This window comes from Momordica charantia, assembly GCF_013281855.1.
Source record: "Momordica charantia cultivar OHB3-1 chromosome 4 unlocalized genomic scaffold, Mcharantia_2.0 BLBB01000004.1, whole genome shotgun sequence".
NCBI classification, from domain to species: Eukaryota; Viridiplantae; Streptophyta; class Magnoliopsida; order Cucurbitales; family Cucurbitaceae; genus Momordica; species Momordica charantia.
The window spans coordinates 2466371-2491077 of NW_028275162.1; the positions used below are offsets into that span (position 1 = coordinate 2466371).

At 36.0% G+C, this 24707-nt stretch overlaps 4 protein-coding genes across 11 annotated transcripts; all 4 read right to left on the reverse strand.

Annotated features, from left to right (window-relative positions):
• Window positions 1–121: 121 nt before the first annotated feature.
• Window positions 122–5774, reverse strand: LOC111007797 (calcium-dependent protein kinase 26). 3 transcript variants are annotated; one of them, XM_022280289.2, is made up of 9 exons: window positions 5615–5774; window positions 4412–5277; window positions 3792–3935; window positions 3365–3517; window positions 2729–2844; window positions 2421–2588; window positions 1241–1465; window positions 705–848; window positions 122–457 (listed from the first exon to the last, which is right to left on the reverse strand). In XM_022280289.2, exons 2-8 carry the CDS (start codon window positions 5184–5186, stop codon window positions 726–728), a joined length of 1704 nt encoding a protein of 567 aa, XP_022135981.1. In that variant the 5' UTR covers window positions 5187–5277; window positions 5615–5774; the 3' UTR covers window positions 122–457; window positions 705–725. The 3 variants fall into 3 exon arrangements, with proteins under 3 accessions (XP_022135981.1, XP_022135979.1, XP_022135980.1); XM_022280287.2 differs by having other exon boundaries at window positions 699–848; XM_022280288.2 differs by lacking the exon at window positions 5615–5774 and adding an exon at window positions 5371–5578 and having other exon boundaries at window positions 699–848.
• Window positions 5775–9728: 3954 nt separating this feature from the next.
• On the reverse strand, window positions 9729–14837 carry PHT3;3 (phosphate transporter 3;3). 3 transcript variants are annotated; one of them, XR_002600992.2, is made up of 7 exons: window positions 14448–14830; window positions 13073–13422; window positions 12940–12983; window positions 11664–11878; window positions 11419–11543; window positions 10334–10441; window positions 9729–10081 (listed from the first exon to the last, which is right to left on the reverse strand). XR_002600992.2 is itself a non-coding variant. In XM_022279891.2 (6 exons), exons 1-6 carry the CDS (start codon window positions 14586–14588, stop codon window positions 10387–10389), a joined length of 930 nt encoding a protein of 309 aa, XP_022135583.1. In that variant the 5' UTR covers window positions 14589–14829; the 3' UTR covers window positions 9729–10386. The 3 variants fall into 3 exon arrangements, 2 of the variants coding, with proteins under 2 accessions (XP_022135583.1, XP_087979538.1); XM_022279891.2 differs by having other exon boundaries at window positions 9729–10441; window positions 14448–14829; XM_088123412.1 differs by lacking the exons at window positions 9729–10081; window positions 10334–10441 and having other exon boundaries at window positions 11418–11543; window positions 11629–11878; window positions 14448–14837.
• A 1431-nt stretch (window positions 14838–16268) lies between these two features.
• On the reverse strand, window positions 16269–17732 carry HSK (homoserine kinase). The gene has a single exon (XM_022280140.2). The coding sequence runs from the start codon at window positions 17595–17597 to the stop codon at window positions 16491–16493; it is 1107 nt and encodes a 368-aa protein (XP_022135832.1). The 5' UTR covers window positions 17598–17732; the 3' UTR covers window positions 16269–16490.
• Window positions 17733–17946: 214 nt separating this feature from the next.
• Window positions 17947–24316, reverse strand: GLR2 (glutamate receptor 2). Of its 4 annotated transcripts, none has more exons than XM_088123048.1 (7): window positions 24118–24316; window positions 22836–23030; window positions 20860–22199; window positions 20493–20770; window positions 19858–19889; window positions 19372–19766; window positions 17947–18541 (listed from the first exon to the last, which is right to left on the reverse strand). In XM_088123048.1, the coding sequence occupies exons 3-7, from the start codon at window positions 22186–22188 to the stop codon at window positions 18143–18145; spliced, it is 2433 nt and encodes an 810-aa protein (XP_087979174.1). In that variant the 5' UTR covers window positions 22189–22199; window positions 22836–23030; window positions 24118–24316; the 3' UTR covers window positions 17947–18142. The 4 variants fall into 4 exon arrangements, with proteins under 4 accessions (XP_087979174.1, XP_087979171.1, XP_087979173.1 ...); XM_088123045.1 differs by lacking the exon at window positions 24118–24316 and adding an exon at window positions 23865–24100 and having other exon boundaries at window positions 22836–23803; XM_088123047.1 differs by lacking the exon at window positions 24118–24316 and adding an exon at window positions 23475–24098.
• Window positions 24317–24707: the final 391 nt, after the last annotated feature.

Sequence of the window (24707 nt, forward strand, 5' to 3'; positions counted from 1 at the left end):
ATGCACGGCAGCATTCTTGCAAAGGTGCAATATGATAGGAGTTTGTCAGATTTAGTACCATGTGCGAGTGAATGTATCGCCCGTGTTGTGCCTCTTAGTTTTGGTCGAACGGAGAATTCGATGGCATTAGCAATGGAGAAAAGTTACATTATTGGAATCAAATCTGGGCGAGAGGTAGAGTATCTATACAAACAGATAAATAATCCCCAAATGAAAATGTTACGCAAAAGAACCTAGCAACTTAAACAGCTCTTGCACTTTCACACTCTAGAGTTCATATTTCTAACCACATCATCCTTTGGCTATACAGCGATATTTAGGATTATTAGAGAGATGCTCGAGCAGAAATTTTCACCACTGAAATCCTTGGCAACACAGTGCTGGAAGCTAGGAGGAAGAGGAGCTCAACCGTGTTGGGAAAGTGTCAAACTCCCCGGCTCTACATCCGCTGTACAACCTGCAGAGTTTACACTCATAAGGCTCGATAATCTCAGATGTGAACGCCAGATTAGCATGATCGAAATCTATGCCTTCAAACCCTTTTTTGCACCATCCATGTTGAAGTTCAAACTTGAGACATTGCTAGTGGCATCATTCTAAAATACTTTATCATCTACTCATGACTCATCAAACATGATATTAAGTTTTCTGGCAAAAGCAATGAAACCGAGACGTAAATATAGATAAACGATCGGTACCAGTACATCAAGCACGTGGTTCAGAAGTTAAATGGCACCGGGTCCATCTCTCATGCTCAAATTCAAACTGTTCCTCATAGTTCGTCTTCCAATTCCTGCATTGCCTTTCTGCATCATGGCAACAAATTCGCCATAATCGATCCTTCCATCCTGCATCATACAACAAAAATTAATTACTATACCAATATGGAAGTATCGGGAACTATTCCTTGTGCAAGGGTCAAAAACTAATTCATCATTTTTTTATCAATAATCCATCGGTACTCGGCATATGCTAGATCATTCCCAATCTTCTCCATTTCATCAGAACCTTGTCCTTGATTTACTTTTCTTCTCCTCCATTCCATGCCTCAAATTAGTCCCTCAACAGCATGGATCAACTTCACTAACTTCACAAACACATTCAAACTCTTCCTAGCCACCCAGGTCCAAGAAAGATGGATATGGTCACGAATTGTGACCGAAACCATAGCCTGGTTGGATTCTACTCACAATAGAGAAGTACCAAAAGCATGATTTTCTAATAAAGTTGAGAGAATTACATTATCTTGGTCGACTTCTCTGATGATGTCATCGAGGTACACGTCGGTCATATTATGTTCTGTACAAGCTTGCTGCAGCTCATCAAGTGTAATGTAACCACTTCCATCCTTGTCAAAATATCGAAATGCTGCAACAAGGTGTTCTTCCCGCTCTAGTTTGTTGAGATGAATGGTTGCAGCAATAAATTCTCCATAATCGATAGTCCCGCTATTGTCAATATCAGCCTGAAAGAAATTCAAGTAAATTTTCAAGCAGTACAACTGATAAGCATAGAAACCATACACATTCTTAGAAAAAAAAATCAACAAATTTAATCATATGAAACAAGTGCATTTCTGAAACTTGAAGTAGTCTCGCCTTCCAATAGCCATATTCTTAAACAGGGTAGAAAGAAAAACTCATAAGCTACAACAATCACAAACAATACCAGTACCAGTGTAGCAGGAGAGAGCCCAATTCAAAGTTACATGCGCAGATTTCTCACAGTTTTTTACAGAACAAAAACAAATTTTTTGATTAAGCAAAAAGTTACAGGGAATTCAAATTCTGGGATGGAAACCCGACCAAGACGACGACAAGATTGAATAGCAAATAATTCAATAGCCTACTACTACCCAATCTCTATAACAAGTCATATAGTGAAAACAAAACCAAACCCACCAACTTCCCCTTAAGGGTTACAAAAATCATTCCAAATTTAGTTAGTTTACAAAGGGAGCATAATGACAAAAGAAAATGAACGAGGACACCAAATAATCATGGAATTGAGCTAAGTCAAGAACATCCCGAAGTCTCAAACTTATCTTTAAAGAGTTTTCAGTTCCTCTCAATCACCCCAGCCAAAATAGGCAAATAAGAGATTTCGCGCAGTTCTAGTTGCTATCAAGAACAAAATGATTAGTCCCAACCAACAAAATCCTTCAGCAACGACCAAACCGCAGCTATATTATCCAAACATGCTTCTAAAGTTTCCTGACATTTAACTACTTTATGCTTTGATTTGTAATAGGTATGTAAGTAATAAACGTCAAGGATGCGAGGGCTATATATGAATTTGAAATTTCTTTAAGTAAATAGCACAAGGCAGCAGAGATGTAGCTCATCTAAACTCAGACAAAATAGATAAGAATATTAACGATGTTAATGTAAATATGGAGTCCAAGGACATGAAAAGGTTACCGCATCCATGAGGTCACGTATTTCAATATCTTTCAAGGTCGAACCATATCTTCTCAAACCAGCTTTGAGTTCATCAAACGTAATTGCACCACTGTTGTCAGTGTCCATAGCTGTAAACATTTCTCTTAGGCCAGCAATCTCCTCTTCAGATAGGCTTTCAGCAATCACCTAACGGTACAAACGTGCAGATTAGTCAGAGTCATTTAAGACGAAAATTTCTGAGGGCAATGCAAGCAAATGCATTAAGCTTTTCTAACTAGTAGATAAATCTCGCCTATGCGAAACATGTTGATAAATGATATACTTACTCGTAATGCCATTTTCTTTAACTTATTCATTGCAGAGAATTGTTTGAGTCGAGAAAGTACAGCTGGATCGAGAGCCCTATCAGGAGCAACTCCATTTTCACAAATCCAAGGATGACCTGTACAAATCATGAAGAAATAATTCAATCATACGCAGTATAGCACTTAGAATGATGAATGCAATTACACTATTCATAACAACAAAGCCATAATCGTTCAGGTTCTGAATATTCTAAACTGAAAACTCTTAGGATATGGAAATTGATCAAGGAAGAAATACATATACAAGAGGGTGACTAATTTGTGTGTGTTAGTCTGTTAGACAATTCCAAAAGATGTTACAAGGATTCTTAAATTATTTTTTTTCTCCCTTAAAAAAACTAATTTGTGTATTCAACAGATCAAATTATATTTTGACAAAAAACCACAGAGGTCAGAGCATCTGAAGTCGCCTAGAACAGCATGAAAACGAATATTACAGGGCATCAAAGAACGAAGTATAACCAACATGTGACAATCATTGTAACGTGGAAAAATGCATCAGACATATAAAGAAACTTCCTTTTCTAATGCCATACATAACAGGTCTTTCATTTTTACCTTCATAAAAACTTAAGAAATATAGAGAAGTAAACCTACATAATACTTCATGTGCAGTCAAACGGTCTGATGGTCGAGAACATAGCATCTTTCTGATAAGATCCTTTGCGCTGTCAGAGATCAAGGGCCATGGGTCTGAGTCAAAATCGATATGTCCCTTAAGCACCGCATCAAATATTCCTTGTTGAGTTTCTGAGAGTGGAGAATGGTAAAAAAGAACCACTGTTTAGCAACCATCTATAATAACTGGTTTTTTACCTCTTCTTAAAACCATGATATTGGACCCCACCCCACTTGTGCCTAGAGAAATTAGGGTTTCATTATTAATCAACCTGTTCAAAGAATCAACAACTAGGACCCGAGTGCCCTTACCACCCAACACCCCAGTTCCTCAACCGGGCAGCCCTTTGGAGTCAATAACTCATTCAGACTTACATAGTGTTTTTATTTGAAATGAAACATGTACCTGCCCAAAATGGTGGCACACCGCTAAGTAATATATACAATATAACTCCTGCAGTCCACACATCTGCTGCCGGTCCATAGTGCTTGAGGAGAACCTCAGGAGCAACATAGTATGGGCTTCCAACAACATCAGTGAAGATTTGACCTGAAGTAGTTTCGTGTGTATCAGCAATGAAAAGTAATTCATTGCAATGGATTAAACAAATGTAAATGGAAGAAAAAGAAGCTCAAGTAAAGCATGCTAATTTTGTAACATTGAAATGTGAGAGTTCAATCAGTTGAAATATTCAGCATCTTTTAGGAAAGGATCGGGGATTACCTCCTTTTGATTTATTGCAGCATTCCTACTTCTCTTTTTCTGCATAATGCATATGTTTATTCCCAGAATCTCAATCTTTTTCCTTAAAGAAGCTGAATATTTCAAAACAAATGTTTTCTAAAACTCATTGTGGGGATTATCATATGATTAATCTGATATGCCAGCGGCAGTTATCATAGTTACTACATATGCCATGTACACAGTTATGGAGCAAATATTGCCGAACCATATACCTATTAGACTTTTGATTCATCAGAAAAATCCAAAAAGGAAAAATCATAACTGCTTCACTTTCTTTTCACCTGGTTTGAAGAAAACGGAGAGGCCAAAATCAATAGCTTTAAGGGAGAAGTCATCGTCCTTGTTAACCAACAAGAAATTCTCTGGCTTCAAATCTCTATGCATAACTCCAAGCGAATGGCAAGTCTCGACAACACCAACAATAATCCTGGTCAACTCAGCAGCTTTCCTCTCACTGTAATGCCCCCTCTGGATGATCCGGTCGAACAACTCACCACCACTACAAAGCTCCATTACAATATGAACATACAAAGAATCTTCATAAGCACCCTTGATTGTGACAATATTCTTATGACCTGCCAAATGGTGCATGATCTGAATCTCCCGTCGAACGTCCTCAACGTCCTCCTTCGCAATCAACTTCCTCTTTGAGATAGACTTGCAAGCATACTCAATGCCAGTGGTAATCTCAGTGCATAAATAAGTGGTTCCAAACTGTCCTTGTCCTAATTTTCGACCGAGAGTGTAGAGATCCCGAATGTTAGCAGTCTTATGACCCAGAACATAATAGGCTTGGTTATCACTGCCTTTCCTCATTATGTAGTCTTTCTTGGTGGGGCTCAAGAAGGTTGGAGTGTTATCGCTGTCCTTGGATTTGGGTTTGTAGTCTTTGCCAGATTCTTGGGAAATCAGATTGCTGGAAGGGAAAATGTCAGAATTGGAGCGGTCTGAAGCACTGTTGTTATTACGCTTGGAATTGGGGATGGAGCCGTCCTCGGGCTGGCTGTAGCCCTGAAATATATTCCCTTTGAAAGATCCACGGCAGGTATTGCCCATGAAACACAGAATCGCGCTTCGACTCGGACCCTCACGGTCTCTCCCACCCTCACCAATTACGCCTCATCAATAGCATCTCAATCACGAAATCCTGCGACGAAAAAACAAAAATCAAGCCCTAAATCGAAGAAATTAGGGATTCCAAAAAAAAAACCCGAATGACGTAAATGAGATCGCCACGAACAAGTAGATCGGACCAATCGAACGCACTATTTGCTCCGAATCAAACAGAATCATCTCAACAGAAATCAAAAACAAATATCCAGAATCAATCACGAGAACCAGTAACTCGCTGCGAAGATCAATCTCGAAAAAGAAAACGACAAACGCACACCAAAATCGACATATCCAAACAATAACAATGAGATAATTGAACAAAAAACTATAAAGAGAGAGAGAGAGAGAGAGAGAAGAGAGAAAAGCAGTACCGATTTGTGGCAATGGAGGAAACAAAAAATGGATTCCATGTACAGTGAAACCAAATAATTTGAGCTCGAAAAAATGGATAAAAATGGGTTTATAGGAGAAAAGTTGAAGAACTTTAATAATAGTAAAATAAATCGGGGCGACCAAGTCCGATTTGTTATTTGTTTGGGATGTTGCTGCTAGGAAACATCGGAAGTCAGTGCTGACCAGCTACTCTTTTTTCTTTTTCTTTTTTTTTGGGATAATTTTGTCTGTTACTTAATAAAAATCAATCATTTTTCTTTTATTTATTTATCTCTTTTTCGGACAAAATTATAAATTTAGAAAGCAAAAAAAAAAAAAAGAACAGGAGAAAATTTGTAATTACGCGTTTTCCTGGAAAAGAGAGAGGACAGATCCCGTTTGACTTGCGCTCACGGGGTTTTAGAGGTTTGAAAGTGAAGATGGATTAAATTTCTAAAAAAATAAAAATAAAAATAAAAATCTGATATATCGATGTTTTAAAGTTTATTTTGGTCCTAAATTTTAAAATCACATCAGGTTTATTTTTGTCATCCTGTTTCAACCCTTTTTTTGTTACGCGATGAATTTAAATATATGGTTAAGACATTTAACTTCGATAAAAATATAGACATGTTGTATTCGATAAAAGAAAAAAAAAACTATTTTTTTAATTCAATAATGGTAGAGTTAGTAGATCCAAACATCAACTTTAAAAATGGTAATGAGTATATCTACTTTAATTATATATTGATACTCAGCTTTAAATTTATGTGGCTTGAATAGATATGTTAAATATGTCCATATGTATATTTGAAATTATGTTGGCTATTTGTGAAAAAAAAATATTTAGCTTTTTTTTAATTATTATTATTAGTTATGGAATTGTAATAAACATCTCGAAAGTTTAATGATCCGAATGGAAAAGGTTTGAAAGTTCAATAACAAAAATAGAGAACTAAATAGTTAAAATGAAATAATTGCGAATTTAGGGACCAAAATGAGATTTAACCAATCTTTTCCTTCTATCATATTTTGACATGAGAATTCGTTTAAATATGTGATGTTAATTTATTACTTATCGATTTAAATATGACTTTCGTCCTTAAATTTTAGTGATTGTTTTTTATCTTAGCTCGTGAACCGAGGTGTATTTTAGTCTTTGAATTTTTATATTGATTCAATTTTTATTTCTATACTTCAAAAATGTTCCTGTGGAGTTTAAAAATAATACCAATTGTTTAAAAAATAAATAAATAGAAAATAACCAATTTATCACTATTGTATTTTTTTAGTTAAAAAACTTTTAGTGTTCATCTTTATTTCGTTTTGTGGTTAATTGTTTAATAAATAGATATTTTATGTCATAACCTTGAATAAATATGTATTATTATATATGACATTGGTATATAGAGCTCTTCACTTAAATATTTTTTTTTTATTTTAGACGCGAGTAGCATGAGATAACATAATAAAGATCTAAACAAATTTTCATTTAAGGAAAAAAAAGGTTCATGAACTAGCATATGTTCATGGACTAAAATAAATATTTTAAATATTTTTGTTGCGAAAAAATATGCGCGCGAGCAATATGTTTCATTAATAAACAAATATTCGATACATACAAATATTCATGTATAAAATATAGAAACTAAAATAAAATGGACATATAGAAAAAATAAACCAAAATTTCTTCTAAAACTTGACCAGTGATATTAATTTTCACCGTAAACTCTCACTTTCATTCAAATACATTAGGTAGACAAATAAAATACATTATGTAGACAAATGTGGCAAATTTTACCATTCATTAAATTTTATATTATTAACCTACTAATTTTTATATATAGAAAAGGAAAAAATCTCAAGAGACTTATTAATTGAATGAAATCATAAAATTTAATTCGGTGAGTAGTTGAGTGAATTTTTTTATTAAAAAAAAACTCCAGTATCAATTTTCTCTTAAATTTTATCAGTTTTATTTTAGACATAGGTTTTAAATTTGATTGAACACACATGAAAATTCTTTTATTATCAATTATTTGAAACCCTATAAAAAATTCAAATGTTGCAACACTTTCTTAAAATTCAGTTAAGCAATATGATTAATTAAAAGTTTTTGGATAAAAATGGATACAACCTACCAAATTTAGAGAAACTTGATTTTTTTTAAATACTATTTTAATCCAAATACTTTTTAGCTTTGATTAGTCTCTATACTTCTTCTCTCATTTTCTGTTCATTCAAATCTCTATATTTTTTCAAATATACAATTTTGATCCATTTATTTTTATTTTATTTCTTTTCATTATATTTTAACATGACACTTCTGTCACTTCATTTACTAAATCTATTGAAATGTAATAACAAAACTGTATTAAAATAGTTTCTTAAAATTTATATTAAAATTTTATAAATAGAGTATAAATTGGTCATTTTTTTAAAATACGGGATCAAGACCGACATTATAAAAATAAAAAAACAAAAAGAACAAAAATTAAAAATATAAAAAAATATTTTGAAATTATTGGTATCAAAGTGAAATAAAGGTAAAAAGTAAAAACTAAAGTAGTATTTAATTTTTGTTTTCCTTTTTGTGGGAACAAAAGAAATACAAAAATCTATAGAAATTTAGGTGTGAGATAATTTTACAACGTATGAGATTTTACCTTTCTGCCGCGAATCTTGGGATTTGCTCTGCCGTAATTGGTTCGTGTAACACACGCGTGAAAAATCGCTGTGGATGCGCGTAATTTCCCATGTTGTCGGGTCAAGATCAACCCGCTTCATTTCCCTGTTTCTTCGGGAGAACTGAGGATAAAATCTAGTTCTAAATTCTAAGTACACTAATTTTAGACAAATCTAAAACCAGCGGTTCGGCACGTGGAGCGCGTGCAGTGACATCTCCCTAAAATTTCCTTCCACGTTTACTATTTTTAGAATTATTATTATTTTTTTTTCCTGCTGTGAGAACTTTCAGATATTCTCTATTGAAACTCAGATTTTAAAACTTTTCTGTCGGGTTTCATTTTTGGTTACTTTAAAATCCATTTTTTTTTAATTCGGAAATTTTCATGGATATTTGGCAACTGCAATAGAGTATTAAATTTTATTTTCTTATGTTCATTGATTCAGACATCGACAATTTTATAATATTGCATAAAAATTTGATAAACTATAAAAAATATCACTAACATAGACATATATTAATATTAATAATTTTTTAACTTAGAGAGAGTTAAACGTTTATTTGTTATAAAGTTTGTATTTTTATAATTTTTCTCAGAAATATTTATCGATATTGATGTTTTATTAATATTTCTATCAATATTTTCATATAATTGAGACGTTAACATTTTCATTAACACCAACATTTAAACTTTTGGATGTTAGATGACTATAGAAGGAAAAAAAGAGCTTACGAAAAGTGTTCATCTAAAAATAATAATATGTATTCAAAGATCAGAGTCCTCTAAAATTATTTCCAATATGTTATCTTATGTAAATAAAATAATTAAATTAATAATAGCTCAATTGGCAAGATAATTCTACAATATTGACAAAATATTATTTCCTTTAATATATTTGCAAATATTACAATTTTATATTTTATATGACGTGACATCTATTAATGTCTAGGAACTATCATCCTATATATCATTGTCTACCGCTAAAAGATCTATCACACATTTATCAATATCTATCAATGTCTTACTAATGATATTGATAAATTTATTACGTCTTTTTTAAAAAAAAAATTATGAAATTTATTATGTCCATGAATATTTTCACATGTCAAAATTTATAACTTGTGCAATATTATTTTTAAGCTAGATTACTAAATTTGCAATAATTCCTATTAAAACCTCATTTCATTGTTTAAGTTTCAAATCCTCCTTCCTACGTTTGTAACGCTATATTTTAAAATAAAATTAAAATTCTGATGTATCAAATTGTTTATGGTTGTCCACCAATCAAATTATTTAAGTTGAAACTCATTAGATAATAATAATAATAAACAGTTGTGTCTCATCATAATTCTAGACTACATGATTGCACATATTTCTCAGCACAATTAATTGACAATTTGTCGAGAAGATATAAAATAATTCAAGGTTGAAAGAAGAAGTCTTCTTTATTGTATATATAACGGATTGTATTTCTATATAAAATTCACCATATACAACTGCCACTACAAATCGACGAAAAAACATTATTCTAATAAAGATTTAAAACTATCAAATAAACTTGTCTGTAACAAAACTTAGAGTGATTTACTAGTTGCATAGCATAGAGCAAACCCGATTCAAGTAAGGTTATGAAGGGCAAAAATGTAATGAGAAGATGACCTCAACATGGGAATTTTATAAATTCACGCTTTAAGAGGGCATCAAAAACTCCTTAGACTATTCTTTAGGGGTATCTTAAAGATACTTGAGCATCTTGAAATGTCTGGGTATCCTACATTCCTGTAAAACAAGCGTGGGAATTCAGATGCTCGTATCGTGAGATTGACAAACCGACTATGAGATTTGATCCGGGGTTGACCTTTTTTTTTTTTTTTCCTTTTTTTCCTTTTTCTATGAATTGCCCGTTTACCAGCCAAGGCTGAAGCTAGTAGTGAAAAGTGAATAAAGAAGACAAAAGAAGAAAGTAAAAAAATTAACTTATTTATGGCAATACAAGGTAATAAAATTGCCATGTTTCCACTTTTCATGAACCTGGTTATTGATATTCTCAAAGTTGCAGTTCTGCCCTTCACCAGAAAACTCAATTAAGTTGATAGGTTAGCTTCTTCCAATTGCCTGTTTAGCCCTCCACTAGTTGGCCTAAATCACAAGATCAGAATAAAGGGTTATAACTAAATAGTCGTTACAGTTTTCAGTTGAATTTATTTTAATATTCATACGTGTTTGAACTAGTTTGCTTGTACTTTAATTCACAGAACAACTGTCTGACCTATAAATATCTAGCCCTTGGTATGATGTTTTAGCAACTATCGAATTTTTTTCAACACAAAAATCAACAGTGAGATTTCATTGAAACCTAGAAGTTAAAACTATGAACTTTGTTGAAAGAAGAGATTGGGGGAGATCATACCTTCATAAAAGATAAATATATTAGACTAGATACTTAAAACTTAAATATGACTTGAATAATTGAGAAACTTTTTTTTGTGTAGGCCAGAATTTTATAACTGGGTGTTGGAGGCCCGCTCTTAATGTTATGCTCATAGTTCACTCTCACTAATCCTATTCTTATATATTTTGTAAGGAACCGAGCTTTCATAGAGAAAAAATGAAAGAATTTACAAGGGGTATACAAAAAATAAGTCCAAAGAGGACTCGTCCATAAAGACCCAATCCAAAAGAATGACACCTGACTGATAATTATTAAAGGTATTAGAAACTGACACGTACGTAGAGGTATTAAATCTAACTAACTCCCAAATTTCACCCAAGAACTCTCAACTCCCTAAACATTCTACTATTCCTATCGATCCAAATACCTTACAAAATAGCAAAAAAAACAAGTCTGTCAAAACAGGCCCGATCCGTAAGGCAACGAGAATCAAGACCTTGGAGGGTATCGTTATGGCATTAATTGGCTCATAATCACTTTTCCATCACTCTCTTTTTGATCTCCTGTCTTTCACTTGTAATGCATTGCATATGTTGTTATTTAAGCTATTATTTTTCCAAAGATGAGATAAATATTTCCTAGTGCATTGGCGGAAAAATTGCAGCCAGAAGCAAAAATATCGATCACGAAGAAGGGTAAAGAAGATGATAGAAAATACACTTACAGTCCACTTAGCACTTTGATGGTGTCATAGAAGAACCATTGCAAAGTAACAGCAGGACCAACAAGTGTAATTCTGACAGGAAGACTTCTGGTAAATAGATTGCTTAATCCTATGTTTTTCACTGCCTGCAAGAGAAACAACCAGATAAAGATACCATTTAGATTGACTTCACACTTAAGCGAGAGCAAGAGCCAGAGAGAGGCTTCACACTTAAGCGAGAGCGAGAGCCAGAGAGACAGAGCCACCTGGACTACGTTTTCAGCCTTCTTATTGTAGAGAGAGGAAACAATGTTGTCTGCTGGGTTTGAGACAACAGTACCAACAGCTCCAGCTGCATATCCAGCTAAACATGTAACACCGAGCTGTTCAGTTCTCGAGCAGTCTTCCTTTCTCCGCTGAATAATGTTTTGATATATGAAGTCCACCGAATGCTCAAACGTTGAGAACATAATCATGGAGACTGTCAAAGACAATTCGCAAAGAAATATGATCAAAAGCTGGAGAATATAACAGCCTCAGTAAGACCAAGAATCACCACAGGCAAGAAAGTCACTATTTGTTTAATCAAGATGCCAATGAAAGAAAAAACAGATCATATTGACAAGTCTCCAATATTCACTTCTATAGTCGATTGAATGCAACACTGTTTTTCACCTTAAAAAATTAATATCACTCAAGTTTTGTCTAAAAGTGAAAAGGCCAAATGTCTGGATAGTTGGCACTGAACCCCCTTTTCTTATGAACTGTGGTAAAAATTAAAATATGATAATAGCTATGATCTTTTCGCATTATGGAGCAGAAAATGTAGAAGATATATGCAATACAGTCAGCAAGCAACAGAATCTAGGTAACTTGTTCTAGGTACTTTATTTGCATTTCACAAGGAATGGAATGAGAGTGTGCAGCTACAATCAGGATTTTGAATTCCAATGCATTAGCATGGCATCTCACTGTAACACGATAACTAAGTTACAAACTTTTGATGTAAAAATTAGGTTTAAATATTAATTTAATATCTGTACTTACGACTTTGGTTTGCTTTGATCCTGTATTTCTAACTTTTGTCTATTTTAGTCTCTGTACTATCAAAACGTCTATTTTGGTCTATGTACTTAAAAAGTGACCATTTTGGTCCTTCATTTTCATTTTTATCTCACTTCTTTGGATGATAATTTTAGCAAGACACTTCACTCAATAAATATCTTGGAATGCAGCAATAAATTTGTATAAAGAGTTTCCATTGTGTGTAAAATATGTGTTAAAATTTTGCAAATGGAGACCAAATCGGTCATTTCAAAGTAGGTGCCAAAATGATTTTGAAAGTATAAGGATTAAAATAAACAAAAGTTGAAAGTACGGGAATGAAAAATGAACGTTTTGTAAGTGCGGGAACCAAAATGAACCAAGTCAAAAGTACAAGTACCAAAATAGTATTCAAAAGATCTTCCAGGCACAGACAAACCAGAAAACTTCATATAACAGATATCACAACTAATAAATGAAATGAGAGAGAGATTTTACATGGAAGATTTCGTCCCCAAAGCGGAAAAAGCCCCCGGTAGAAACTGCAGTAAAAAATCGATATCGGTGAGCATAACTGAAGATGAAAAAGAAAATGAGGAATGTTGATTTTCTTTTTCTTGTTGTTGCTTACCCCGAAAGACCTTCACTGTAGTATAGCTTTGGAAAGCCATCGGCCAGACCTTTGGCATAATAGGGTTGTGTCTGGACTCTGACCTTGACAGCTTCAAAGGGACAGAGAGCAACATCAGCAAAAACTTGAGCAGAAGCACTACTGAGGAAGTATATGGAACTTCTGCTATGGCCTTCCAGCAAGTCAGAGTAGAACTTTTTAAAGTACTCATAGAGACCAAATTTGAACCCTCCTTGAACACCATATCCAAATAACTTGCCTGACCAGCCTCTCCAAAGGGATGAAGGACCTTGTTCCCTCCAAAGAATTGAAAAACCAGAGGAAATGCCATTGTACTTGATTGGATTTACCTAAGGCAGAAAACCAACTCATAAGATTGGCTTTGTTGTCAGTTATTGTTTCAACTACAAATTAATGGGGCAAACTGAGGGTCAATTACTATTTAAATCACTAAAGATAAAGAAATAATTGAGTATCCAGGACTCAACTCCTTATATTATGCTTATGGCCTACCCTACTAATCTCCAGAGGTTTCGCCATTCGCCAACCTGAGGCAACTTGCCTGAGAGAAATAAAAGAGTCTCTAGCGATAAGGAAAGTTTCTAGGAGGAAGTTTGAGACTTGGCTAAGTTCAGTTAATACCTCTCCTTGGGCTTCCATCTGATTACCTTTTACGTCTCATTCTTTGAATTGGACCCCCTTTTTGTAATTTGTTTGTCCCTTTTTTGCTTGTTTCTTGGCTCCTATTAATTTGGACTTCATTTTTCTGTATTACCCTCTTTTATTCCTTCATTTTTTCTCAATAAAAGTTTTGTTTTGCATACCCAAAAAAAAAAAAGCCAGCTTGGGAGACTACAATATTTTAAGCTATTAAATTTGGGAGGAAACCTTGGGGCATAACTGATAAGTAGTGCAAAATTTTGTTCATTTCTGTGGGAGTGATAAAACCGTAGAACATATAGAAAAAACAGCAGCCTCACTGACATTTATAGAACTTAAAAGTTCTAAGAATCTAATCCTAAAACCAAATAAAGCAATTACTATATTGGAAAAGGGTGATAAATGGCATAACAAAACGTCCTACAACATGAGCTCAACATTCCTATGCTACTTAATATTGAAAAAAGAAAGAGCCACAATCTTCATAACCTGTCAAACATTTCAACAAAACCATTATTGAATAGAGCTTTGCTCCCCTGTACTGGAGCCGCGGAGTCTCAACTGAGAGACATCAAAAGTTTTCTTATTAAGCTCACCAGAATCTTCGAACACGCGACCTCTGAACAGGTGTTACTCAGAGACCGCACGCCCTTGCCAACGGGGTTGGCCCGGGCTCGAGATTATGAGTATTATTACAACAAAAACAACAAGTTACCTGCATATTGACCTTCAAGACATCCAAAGGCGTAATAGCAAGATGGGTTGTCCCAGCACTGAGCATTCCTCCAAGCGTGCAAAGGCCATAATACCCCGCTGAAAACTCCTGGCAAAGCCTTCTCCCTTCAACCTCTCTCATCCTTCTTCGTGTTCTGGATTCTTACTTCCTCCAACCCCACATTTCTGCTCAGCAGCCTCTCTCTCTGCTTTTTCAGAGACCCTTCAATGGATTCGACTGAAATTTTTTGTTTTTGAGAAAAAACCAGCCTCCCTCTGCGTACTGAAATAAGGAAGAAGATGTTCGTTACGAAGGAAATCAGATCACCTGTGGGTACGTAAAGGGTTTTGGAAATTTTGGTCATAAAAAGACATTTCTGACTTTCTTCGTCGCTGTGAATGTGGCCACGTTTGCAGTGGGAGAATACATGGCCCAAAAACTTTGGAATGAGTTTAGGACGTGATTAAGACAACGCTCGGCAAAAATTGACCTTTCATTTTCCAACACAGGCCCCTTGAGGAACGTTTTGGGTTACTATTTACCAAGCCCAATACCATGGAACTTGAGAAGTCCCCGATGGATGTGAAGTCTTTGGGCGGCTTTTTGACTGTGGAAAAGGTTAGCTTTCCTGAAATTGAAGGGACCCCTGATGAAATCTTCTTGATTAAATTATAAAGGTTTTTATAGTACAATCAGTTCGGGCGAAGGAAGTGGAGGAATTCGAACTCATAATCTGTATATGTCAATTACCGATGAACTAAGCTCATGTTTGACAATTAAATTATAAAGTTAATAAGTTGGTAACTTTAATAATATCTTTAAATTTTAAAATAGAAAACAAAATGTGAAATGGTCATCAAACAGTGGTTGTTTATGGTGGAATTTGATCACTACAAGAACTAAGAAGATTGGATTTGAGAAGTGCAAAAGAGGACCGAGAAAGAAAAGAGCTCCAATGTTGTGGATGAACGGTTGAGAATGATTCCACGTGAGACCTCGGCTGGGCCTTTACTAAGGGCCAAGTCTAAGTAAGTTTCTAAAGTATAACTCAACGATTTTTAGTGCCACGTGGAATATCATTTTTTCCGACCAACAATTCCTAAATGAGTTAAATTTCCTTACTTGAGTCATCACTAGTAAAAAAGAACGATTTGAAGTGTTTGCTTGATAATTAATTTTGTTGGCTGGTGCGTTTGAAAGCCTGACTCAACTTTTTTTAAGTTAACCAATACAGGCGAGAGATTGAAATTTGTAACTCAAGAAACATAAGTGTATCATTCGCTAAATTGGATAGATATATGCAACCTTTATTATCAACACTTTGAGATGTTTGTACGTTTAGCATGACACATTTTCAAAGAAAAATGCCTATTGGAATTTGCAATCAGTAAGACATTGTCCTTAAAGAAGTACTAAGTACTCCTCGTTAAAACTTTTTAAGTCTTTTGAATTTAGCTAATAAACGACTTTTTTGGAGGTCGATGATTCAATCCCAGTAAAAAAAAAAAAAAACCTTTAATTGAACCCACCCAAGATTGAAACCTTAAATCGAACTTAACAAATTGAATTTTGCTAGTGGGATGAACAGCTAATTAGCTCGAAGCCTTGAAATGTTTGCTCATTAAGCGAGAATTAGTTCATCAAGCAACAATCCTCGTGGAGAAAGGGATAGCTTCTTACCAAGATTCTTCATTTTCAGGCCAATTGTTAGATCAACAACCAATAATCTCTGATGAAACGACTAACTAAACTGATACCACCCACATTTCGAGAGCCAAATTCCGATCATTCGATTAGATCAAATTTTCAGAGGAACAAAAATCAGCACAACTTCATCCCAATTTCATAAGTAACAGTCGAATCTGCTTCTGTAACAAAAAAAAAAGGCACAAAATTATTCCGCATAAACAGTGGGTTTCAGAGGTTCATTTTCACAGCGGAATCCAATTTATTAACCATTTCTCAAACGAAGCCCTAGCAACCACAAGGCAAAATTTGGAGCAGACATGAAAAACATCAGAAAGATGGTCTCACAGAACACTATTATCTAGGAGTTGAGCCAACAAGCCTTGCACCAACTCGATCGAGCCTCTTTACTAATGCCACGGCTTTCAAATTCCCCTCCTTCAGAAACGCCATAACCATCCTCTCACCGATCTCCTTCCCCCTCTCCTCGTCGTCGATCACTGCCACCGCGGTCGGCCCCGCCCCGCTTATCGTGCACCCGAATGCCCCGGCTGCAATCGCCGCCTTCTTGACCCCATCCATCCCTGGAATCATCGGGGATCGCCTTGGCTCCACAATTTTGTCCGATGACAATGCCTTGCCCAGCCCCACCAAGTCGCCTTGCAGCACCGCCGCCACCAACGCCCCGGCTTGGCTGCAGTTCCATACATGGTGCGGCATCCCAACTTCAGCCGGCAATGCAGCGCGCATTTTCTTGGTCGGCGCTTCGAATTCCGGGCTCACCAATACGAAGAACAGCTCCTTCTCGACGGGGAACTTCAGGCGGATCAGTTCCAAGGGTTCGTAATTCCGGATCAGAATGAAACCCCCCATGATCGCTGGTGCGACATTGTCCGCATGGTATCCAGAAACCTTTTCTTCTGATTTCAGCCCCGCGAGTACCAATTCCTCGACTCCTAATTTTCCGCCGAACAATCCATTAACAGCAATCGCCGCAGCGGCTGCGCTCGCCGCGCTAGATCCCAATCCGCTCCCCAACGGCAAACCCTTCTCGAGCGACAGAGATAGACCGACAGATCGGATCCCTAGCATTTTCATGACCTCGATAGCGGCAATGCCCGCGCAATTGTACAAAGGGTTTTTACTAAGCTTATTCGTGTTATTGCCAGAAATATTGGTGATTGCGACCTCACCAGGATGAACATTGGAATCAACGCTGAGGGAGACGAAATCGCCGAGTCCATCGACAGCGCAGCCGAGGAAATCGAAGCCAGGGCCTAAATTAGCGACGGTTGCAGGTGCGAATGCTTTGACAGAGGAGAATACAGGTTCAGGTTCGACCGTAGTGACGGCGGTCCTGGATGGTAGAGACAAATTGCACCTGAAGAGGACAGATTTAGGGTTAGATAGAGAAACTGGAGGAACCGCCACCGGCTTCAATGTTGGCTGAAAGCAGATCGCCATGGAAGCAACTGAAAGAGAGAAGGAGATCGAGCTCGAAACCTGAAAATTCCTCAGAGATGAAGATTTAGCTTCAGAGACTCAGCGCAGTCACAGCAAAGAGTGGACCTCAGAAATGAGCGAAGAACGAGACCCTGAAGCAGGGATTTATATATAGGAGAAACTAAATTACCGTTTCAGGCGGGTTTCCGGAAGAGCGACGTGGAGGAAGGCTTTGAAATGACGGGCATTTTGGTCATTTGACTCTGCACAGAATGGCAATTTATTGGCATTTACAATCTTTTTTTTCCTTGCAGTAACAATAATATTTTTTTTAGTACAAGGCAAACAAGTTTAACTATGCTCATCTGGATCCTTTAAATTAGCACATTCATGTGTATATTTATGTAATAATATATGAATTGACATATTTCAAGTGTAATTACATATAAAGAAAATGCCTTTTGTCATACAGACACGAGATTCTCATTCAACCAAGAGAAAAAAGAATTGTTACGACAACAGCGCATCTTCAAGCCACGATTTCACAGAAATCAAATTTCTAAACCCTAATCCTCTCCACGTTTGCTGGAGAACGAATTCTCGCGTTTCCTCTTCGAACTGCTCGTCTTTAGATCTTTCCTTTGATCGGCAAACGACAAAAATTGACGCAGACAACCGCCACCGGCTGAAGCATCATCATCTTGATCTCCTCGTTTCAAATGGCGATTGAATTGGCACATCGTGAAGCAAAAGTGAAACAAGAGAGCGAGTATACATACGGCGGCGCAAATGACGAATAATCCAATGAAGCTTTGCAAGTGAAGTTGTTCCAAATCGGAATCTCCAGAACTGCAAGACTTTCTGGAGAACCACTCGTCGTGAATCTTCTGAAGACTGCCGTTCTCGGAGAGAGCGAGTATGGCAGTCGACAAGTCGGCCGCCAATGGAGAGTCTCGGGGAAATGCCTAACAAACAAAATTGCAGAAAATTGATTAATTCGAGGGTATCATTGCATTTTATTTTAAAAACTTCCGATTTTGTGAATTTTGTGTATAATAGTTTACATTTGTGTGGATTAGAATAATCAAATTCAATTATATATCTAATAAATCGGTGGATTTTAAAAATTAAATACAAATTTGAAAGCCAAAGCGAGCATAACTCAGAATTCGATCTCACGCCCCCACATGTTGTACTAGAAAAAAAATGAAATACAAATTTGAAAGCTCGTATTAGACATAAATTGAAATGGAGAGTTCCTTAAATAACATGTTAAAAAGATGTTAATCTACTTTAAGAAAAGGTTAATCGATTAAGAAATTGAGTCTATATATGTTATGTGTTTGTTTATCTCAAATTACGGATTTTTTTTTTCGAGAGGGATAGAAATCTAGATTACATAAATCTAACCTTAAATAATCTACTTTTTTTTATATTCTCGTACAAACTTTATGGAATATAAACCAACAAACGAGACAGCTTACACAAAACTGATATTTATAACATTGTTTCTAATGCAATCTAAATATATGTTACACAACCTTAAATATTACCGTCTTATGAAAAAAATTTAGATGGTGAGAACCTCATCACCTATCTTGCGGTTGACTACTACTAAAAATTTCGACGGCTCATCATTTTGCTTGAAAAGTATAAAAAGAAAATCTCTATTTTTGAACTTTCTCCTATATAAGATAGATACTGACCTGTCAACGTCTAAGTATTATTATAGATTTATAACATATCTAATCTAGGAAGGCAAGAAAACTTGGAAGTTATGTGTAGAGATACTTACAAATCCCCATCCACTTTTTGTGAACGGTTGGCCTCTTATCGAAAAATCGCAATACTCGGTGAGAAAGAGATCGATGTATGGCTGTTCATCGACAATAGCCACAACCGTTCTGTTCCCGAGGGCAGCAGCATACTCTTCCGGGGATCTGAGGGCAATGAGCCGAGATTTTTGGATGTTAAGTTGCTCACTTAAGTAACTTTCAGCAAATGAACCAACTTGGAATCCTATAGGTTCATTGCTAGTTATCAATGAATCAATTCCTGTGATAGGTGAGGCTAGCTGTTGTACTGTGAATATCGACGTCAGACTAGCGGTGTAGCTCGAGTTGATTATTAGAACCACGAAAAGCCACACGAGAAGCACGAAACGACCGAGCGTGCTCACGACATTCTCTCCTGAAAAAACGAGAATATTCAGAACTTGTAGTGCTCTTGCTGAGGCTATGATAAAGTCCTTGACAGTAAGGTAACAAGATAAAAGACTTACTTTGTGCAAAAAACATAGTAGAGAAGCCAAACCTGCATGCCAAGATAAGAAATACTAAGATGAGGATGGATACCAAGATCGAGATGATATTCAAACGCACTCGTGCGATTCTTTAACTCGAACGATAACTAGAATCGAGTTAGATGCGAAATGTAAATGTTTGCTATTTAGTCACAATGCTAGTTTAAGACAAGGTACAGAGGAGACAGTAACAAAACACTATTTCTCAAGTATTATTGTGTTGCATTTGAAAACACAATGCAACTGAGTTCATCTTTGGAACCAAGTTCCTTTTTTTCCAAACTGATCCCTTTTTACGTATTGGATCGGTTTACCTTCGTCGCTACTCGAACAAACATAAGAACAGCAAGGAAAATTTCCTTAGAATGTCTCTTGGTTGTGAAGGATGGCAGAAAAAGCCTGCTGAAGTTGGAGCATTCATATGACACAAAAGTGGTGAACACATAGAACTGTATTTTTTTTGTTCGGAACTACGTTTCTCGAACACTTTACTTTAGTCGATGTTACTCGTAGAGCTAACGACTGTCCTTTCCACGTGAGATCATTTGTATACATGTATCATGACAGACATATATCAGTGCAATAACTATTCTTTGTTAAGATCAAGAACTCACCAGAGGATTGTGACAAATTGTGTCCTAGGATGTCCTCGAAACTCGTCGTTTTTTCGACGTTCCAGAATCCACACAACTAATCCTATGAGGAGGAAAAAGAGTGCTGTGACAATCCACATCATCGGGGAGAACGGGCGAAGGAATGCCAAAGGACTGAAGTTAATTTTCTTGACCGGGGCTAGAACTACTAGCCCCGAGTCAATATAAGGCTGCGTAAAATCAACGATCTTTGTCCGAGTAGTCACAATTGCAATGTCACCAACAGCAGCATCAAATTCCTACAAAAGCAAAATCTCAATTCAGTAGAATCTGCATTCTTACCATTACAAAAGAATAAGCCAAAAAGCTTCATAAAAAGTATACTCACTTTCAATGCAACTTTATTTACAAGCTCAAAGTAACTAGGATTCTTCTCACCATCTCCAAACAAAATGAACTCGTAATTTACAGCATATGGAAGCAATTTGATGGCAGCATTGAACACATCAATGCAGTATCCTTTGACCGTGTCATTACCATTTCCTGGAGTCACAAAGTTCTGATAACTAACTCTACGCGGAACACCAATTCTTAACCGCCTTCCATCGAGCGGAATAACCCAGCCACGAGGCTTTATCGTCGATCCCCCAGGCCACACCGTGCTGCTTAGCTCTTGGGTCGACGTAGAACGGTTGGCTGGCTTGTCATACAATGTTTCAGGTGGCACGACCGATAACCCGGAGTAACTTGACCAGTATCCAATTCTCTTCATACCAGATTTCACAACATTTAAGATTTCATATGAAGGATGTAAAGGGGATCTATCTACAAATTGAATAGGCCCTGTTAGACCAGTCATGCTGATATTCAATAAATTGTAAAGCAGCTGCTTTCCTTCATTAAAGATGCCTAGTGAACTAAAATCCAAGCTCTCTCCTTTGACGTTACTAATATGTGTATCTTTGGAGAATGAGATGGTGCCATTTTGATCAAGTAACTCTTTTACTCCTCTTGCAATCATCCAAACAGTATCATAAGCATATAATCCATAAATATTCAACCCAATTGAGCCATTACTCAGCTTGTTCCAACTAGATATAAAAGACTGCTTCTTTTTCGAGTCGGGCGTGTGCAGACGAAGCGTAAGGACTCCTTGGATGGAGTTGAAAGTTTCTGAAGGAAGTGGTGAAAGAGTATCTATAACTGTTGACAGCAAAGTAGAAGCTATCCAAACATATCCAGTTTCCATCATTCCAAGGCTTTGGGCCACTTCAAAAACCACGAAACCTGTTTTCGTAAACGTGTATAATACGATTACTCGAGATTCCATCATTTTGATCTTCATCAGTTCATTTTGGACTAGAGTTCTAGTTGCTGCTGGGTGAGGGGGAAGTGCCACTTTTAAGGAAATCTTCAAGCCTTTCTCTTCAAGTTTATCCCCTAATGTGATCATACCGTTTCGGCATAGATCGTCATCGGTGAAAACAACGACCATGTCGTGCCAACCGTAATAACTAATCATGTCTGCAATTGCAGTCATTTGGAATTGATCATTTGGTGCCGTTTGAATGAAGTATGGATACTGCAAAGTTGAAAGGGTTGGGTCCAATGCTGTAAATGACAGTGATGGAACATGGAGTTCATTTGAAAGATGTGAAAGTATATGTGCCATTGTAGCGTCTTGTGGACCAACGATCGCGACCGTGTCTGAGGCCATGAACTTTATTGCTATGATCAACAAAGAGAGGAAAAATTACTGCTATTATATCAACAAGAGAACAAACAAGGAGAATGTGATGCACCAAATGAACCTCTAGAGATTACTAAACCATAATGATAATAATTCAGGCCGCGTTTAATAATGATTTCATTTTTAGTTTACTATTTTTTGAAAGTTATGCTTACTTCACAATTTTTTCAGTACGTTTTTCACCTTTCTTAACCACACATTTGACTTCTTAGCCAAATTTCATTAAAAAAACAAGTTTTTAGAAAGTTTTTTCAAACTTTTGGCTTAGATTTTGAAATGTTTTTAAGAAAAAATAACAAAGCAAAGAAACATATATATAGCTTTGATAGCGATTTCATTTTTAGTTTTCTGTTTCTTAGAAATTATGCTTGATGGCTTCTTTAAAACACATTTGACTTCTTAGCCAAATTTAAAAAACAAAAAGCAAGTTCTTCAACAACTACTTTTTTTAGTTTTCAAAACATGGTTTAGATTTTGAAAGCACTTTTAAAAAGAAGATAACAAAACAAAAAAAACATAGGTGGAAGTAGTGTTTATAAGCTCGATTTTCAAAAACTGAAAACCAAAAACAAAATGGTTATCCAATGAGGCTAAGTTCGTAGACAAGAGAATACCTCCTGTGATTCCAAGAAATCCACTGTTATTTGAATCAAGTATGGATATGGACAGCTTTCTCCCACCAAGAACACTTGGATCAGAATTCACATCTTTCTCAGCAGCCTCTATGGCAATCTTGGACACTTTCCCAGTGATGGAACTTAGTGAAAGTATAGCTCCAACGTTCACTACATCAGGTTTTGAGGCCCCTTCTGCAATCCCTTGAACATAGAGGAGTAATAAAAGGAGCCAAACCATGATAAAGATGAAGCTCAAAGTTAAGCTTTCTGTTACAAAATATCAGAGAACTGAATCTGTATGGGACCAGGACGACGAGTTCGACCGAAATTAATCAACAAAGTATAGCATTCTACTGCTTATCAGAAGAAACAGAAGAAGGACCACATGATATTTGAACATAGTAGAACAGCAAGCAGCAACAGAACCCAAAAAGAAAGGGAAAAAAAAATCAACAGAAATAACAGTATAAGCTTTGAGCTTACAAAACTGCACTCAAATTGTTGGTTAGTATTTGAGTAAGAACCAGAGTTATAAAACAGTACTAGAATTTCAGAATAACCAAACACCAAGTTTTCAGACAGCAACAGAACAAAACATTTTCTGATAATTTAATATTCGAAGTTAGACTAGAATACCTTGTTTTCAAGCTCAGAAAACATAAATGAAAAGAATTCCAAAACTTAGTGTGAAGTTAACGTTCCCCAAAAAAATGAAAATACAAGAAGAAGTAGCCAAGAATGCACCAATAACCTCAGGTTCTAAGGAATAAGGTTAAGGGCTAAAAGAAACAAGAGTGTCAGATAATGATGCTATTAGGCAGAACGCAGAAGAAAGAATAATAAGGGCTTTAAAAGCAGATAAAATGAAACAATGTATAATAACAAAGATGCATATATTGTGCCACGTAGCACTCGTGGCAAAGACCTGAGATCTTCCGGGATACGCTCAAAAGTTTGAACTCAACCTGCATGTTATTTAACATGAACTCAACCTGTATGTATTTTAACTAGTTGAACTATACTTACGTCTCCAAGAGAGTCTTGAAAAGTGACGCCTCTCCATTGAAAAATAAATAAATAAATAGCCCAGTTAAAAAAGGACAAGAAGCATATAGAAAAGAGGCTAAAAAGTAGTTGGAAGCAGGGAGCTTAAAGGAGAAGGGAAGTGGGCACTGGGGCTTTGTGGTGGTGCTTTCCAATACAATATTGTGCCATAATCTGTGAGAATACTTCAAAATAGAGAAAACAGAACAACTTGGAAAGTTGGGATTCCACTAACCGTAGTGGGAAATTTCTTGCTAAATGCTATTGCCATATCCAATCCATAGCTCACCATCTTGGGCTTGTAAAGTCAACTCCACTGTGGTAATGGTGGCCTGCGAAACCTGGGATTTTTCCCTTTGGTGGTGGGAAATTGGGGATGGGATATTCTGAGAGAAACATTCCCATTTTCTGTCATTTCTCTTTGAAGGGAAACAATGACTTGAACACTTAACAGAGCTTTCCAAGGACAACAATGGGATATGGGAAGGAAAATACTTGCCACTTAGGAATCTTCTTTTTTAAAAATTAATTTGGGGTCTGATTTTTCAATTATTGGAGAATGTTTGCCAATATTGGGAATCTCTCTTCTCCTTCATCGTTTCCATAGGCAATGTTGGAATATAATTTGAAAAAGTATGCTAGATTTTTTTTTTCTTGGAAATTCACTTGGCGTTGGCGTGTGAATTTGTGTTGGATTCACGCACCCACCTCTTCGTATTAAATAAATTATGTATCGTAAAAAATTACATTTAATCAATAGAATACGATAAGAAGATGACATAAAAAATTCCAGTACACAAGTATATATATGTTCTTGATGGAGAT

Coding starts and splice junctions, on each gene's coding strand:
- LOC111007797 (XM_022280289.2), bottom strand. CDS start 5,186: ATGGGCAATACCTGCCGTGGATCTTTCAAAGGGAATATATTTCAGGGC. Junction 3,936..4,411: donor CTCCGTTTTCTTCAAACCAG/GTGAAAAGAAAG, acceptor AAACTACTTCAG/GTCAAATCTTCACTGATGTT. Junction 2,589..2,728: donor TAAAGAAAATGGCATTACGA/GTAAGTATATCA, acceptor TTGTACCGTTAG/GTGATTGCTGAAAGCCTATC.
- HSK (XM_022280140.2), bottom strand. CDS start 17,597: ATGGCGATCTGCTTTCAGCCAACATTGAAGCCGGTGGCGGTTCCTCCA.
- GLR2 (XM_088123045.1), bottom strand. CDS start 23,076: ATGGTTTGGCTCCTTTTATTACTCCTCTATGTTCAAGGGATTGCAGAA. Junction 22,200..22,835: donor ATTTCTTGGAATCACAGGAG/GTATTCTCTTGT, acceptor TGTTGATCATAG/CAATAAAGTTCATGGCCTCA. Junction 20,771..20,859: donor TAAATAAAGTTGCATTGAAA/GTGAGTATACTT, acceptor TTGCTTTTGTAG/GAATTTGATGCTGCTGTTGG.